The sequence below is a fragment of the Tupaia chinensis genome, unplaced genomic scaffold (genome assembly GCF_000334495.1).
Source record: "Tupaia chinensis unplaced genomic scaffold, TupChi_1.0 Scaffold000643_1, whole genome shotgun sequence".
NCBI classification, from domain to species: domain Eukaryota; kingdom Metazoa; phylum Chordata; class Mammalia; order Scandentia; family Tupaiidae; genus Tupaia; species Tupaia belangeri.
Window position 1 is genome coordinate 1 of NW_006160164.1, and position 1,127 is coordinate 1,127.

General features: G+C 43.1%; 1 protein-coding gene across 1 annotated transcript in view; it reads right to left on the reverse strand.

Annotated features, from left to right (window-relative positions):
* Positions 1-254: 254 nt before the first annotated feature.
* The window catches only part of LOC102491099 (uncharacterized), a 33,091-nt gene continuing 32,218 nt past the window's right edge, over positions 255-1,127 (reverse strand). Inside the window, exon 8 of the mRNA XM_027776191.1 lies at positions 255-503. Coding sequence (XP_027631992.1) covers positions 278-503 — 226 coding nt within the window. The 3' untranslated portion in view covers positions 255-277. The remainder of the gene's footprint in view (positions 504-1,127) is intronic.

The window sequence follows — 1,127 nt, forward strand, 5'->3', positions numbered from 1 at the left end:
TACTCTACAAGAATCGGTTGACCTATCTCATAAAAAGGAATGAAAACTTCCTTGAATCCCACATTCTTCAGTTCTCACCCATTTCTCTTATGCCTTTCGCAAACTAATTCTCCAAGGAGGTGTCTATAATACTTTCCTCACAGTCAAGCTTGCCTGCTCATTAATGAAACTAGTTTTGTCAAGGACCCTTCCTCTCATTTTAGTCACCTCCTCCACAGAAAAAACAACTGAGTATTCCCATGTTGGACGGGAAGACAGGACACTATTCTGGGTTGTTTCAAGAAAAAGCCACCACTGTTGACATTCCTTCAGAGAGAAATGAAGAACTCATAGATGTGTACCTTTTTTCTTCTGAATCTGCTTCACAGCATCTGTTGTCCTCAGCCGACTTCAGTGGACCACCAGGCGGTGACGTGTCCTCTTCCGATATTCCTACCACCTTCGCTTTTCTGGCGGTCCACCATTTCCTATTTTCCGTTTTCTTGTCTTTACTTTCATAAGACCTGGAGATCCGAATTTGGACAAAAAAATAATTCCATGAAGAAACACACTGCTTTCTAAGCTTTCTATGGATAACTACAAAACCAATTTGTCAGGACTCCCCTATCTCTCCCATCCGAATTTAATTTCTTTCAGAATGATTCTGAACTCAGGTCAACAACATACAAAGAAATGCATCTTCTCGGCTTCCAAACAGGGGTAAATGGAATAATGTGACACATTACTCCCTTGCTGAAAACTTGCAACAAGCAGAAATAAGGCTTTATACTGGGACCAACACATGGCGTCATGACTATGTCGCTAGACTTTCAGGTTGTCGACCAAGGTTTGAGAACTGTACCTGGTGGCTGAAACGCACGATGGAAGTGTGTGCGTGCATGCCCAAGACCCTGAGAAGAGAATGGAAGACAAGGGATTGTGGCGTGCCCACCCCACCTGGGGAACAATTGCTCGCTTTCTGTCTCTCCGTCTCTCTCTGCCTTTCCGCTAGGCACGCGCGCCCTGTAGCAAAAGCTTCGCAAAAAATAAAAAATTCTTCCCCGTGTACCAGACTCTAAGCAACTTATGACAGTGACCTCACTAATATTTTAGAGTGCCTTAACATATCATACTAATTTTTATGATAC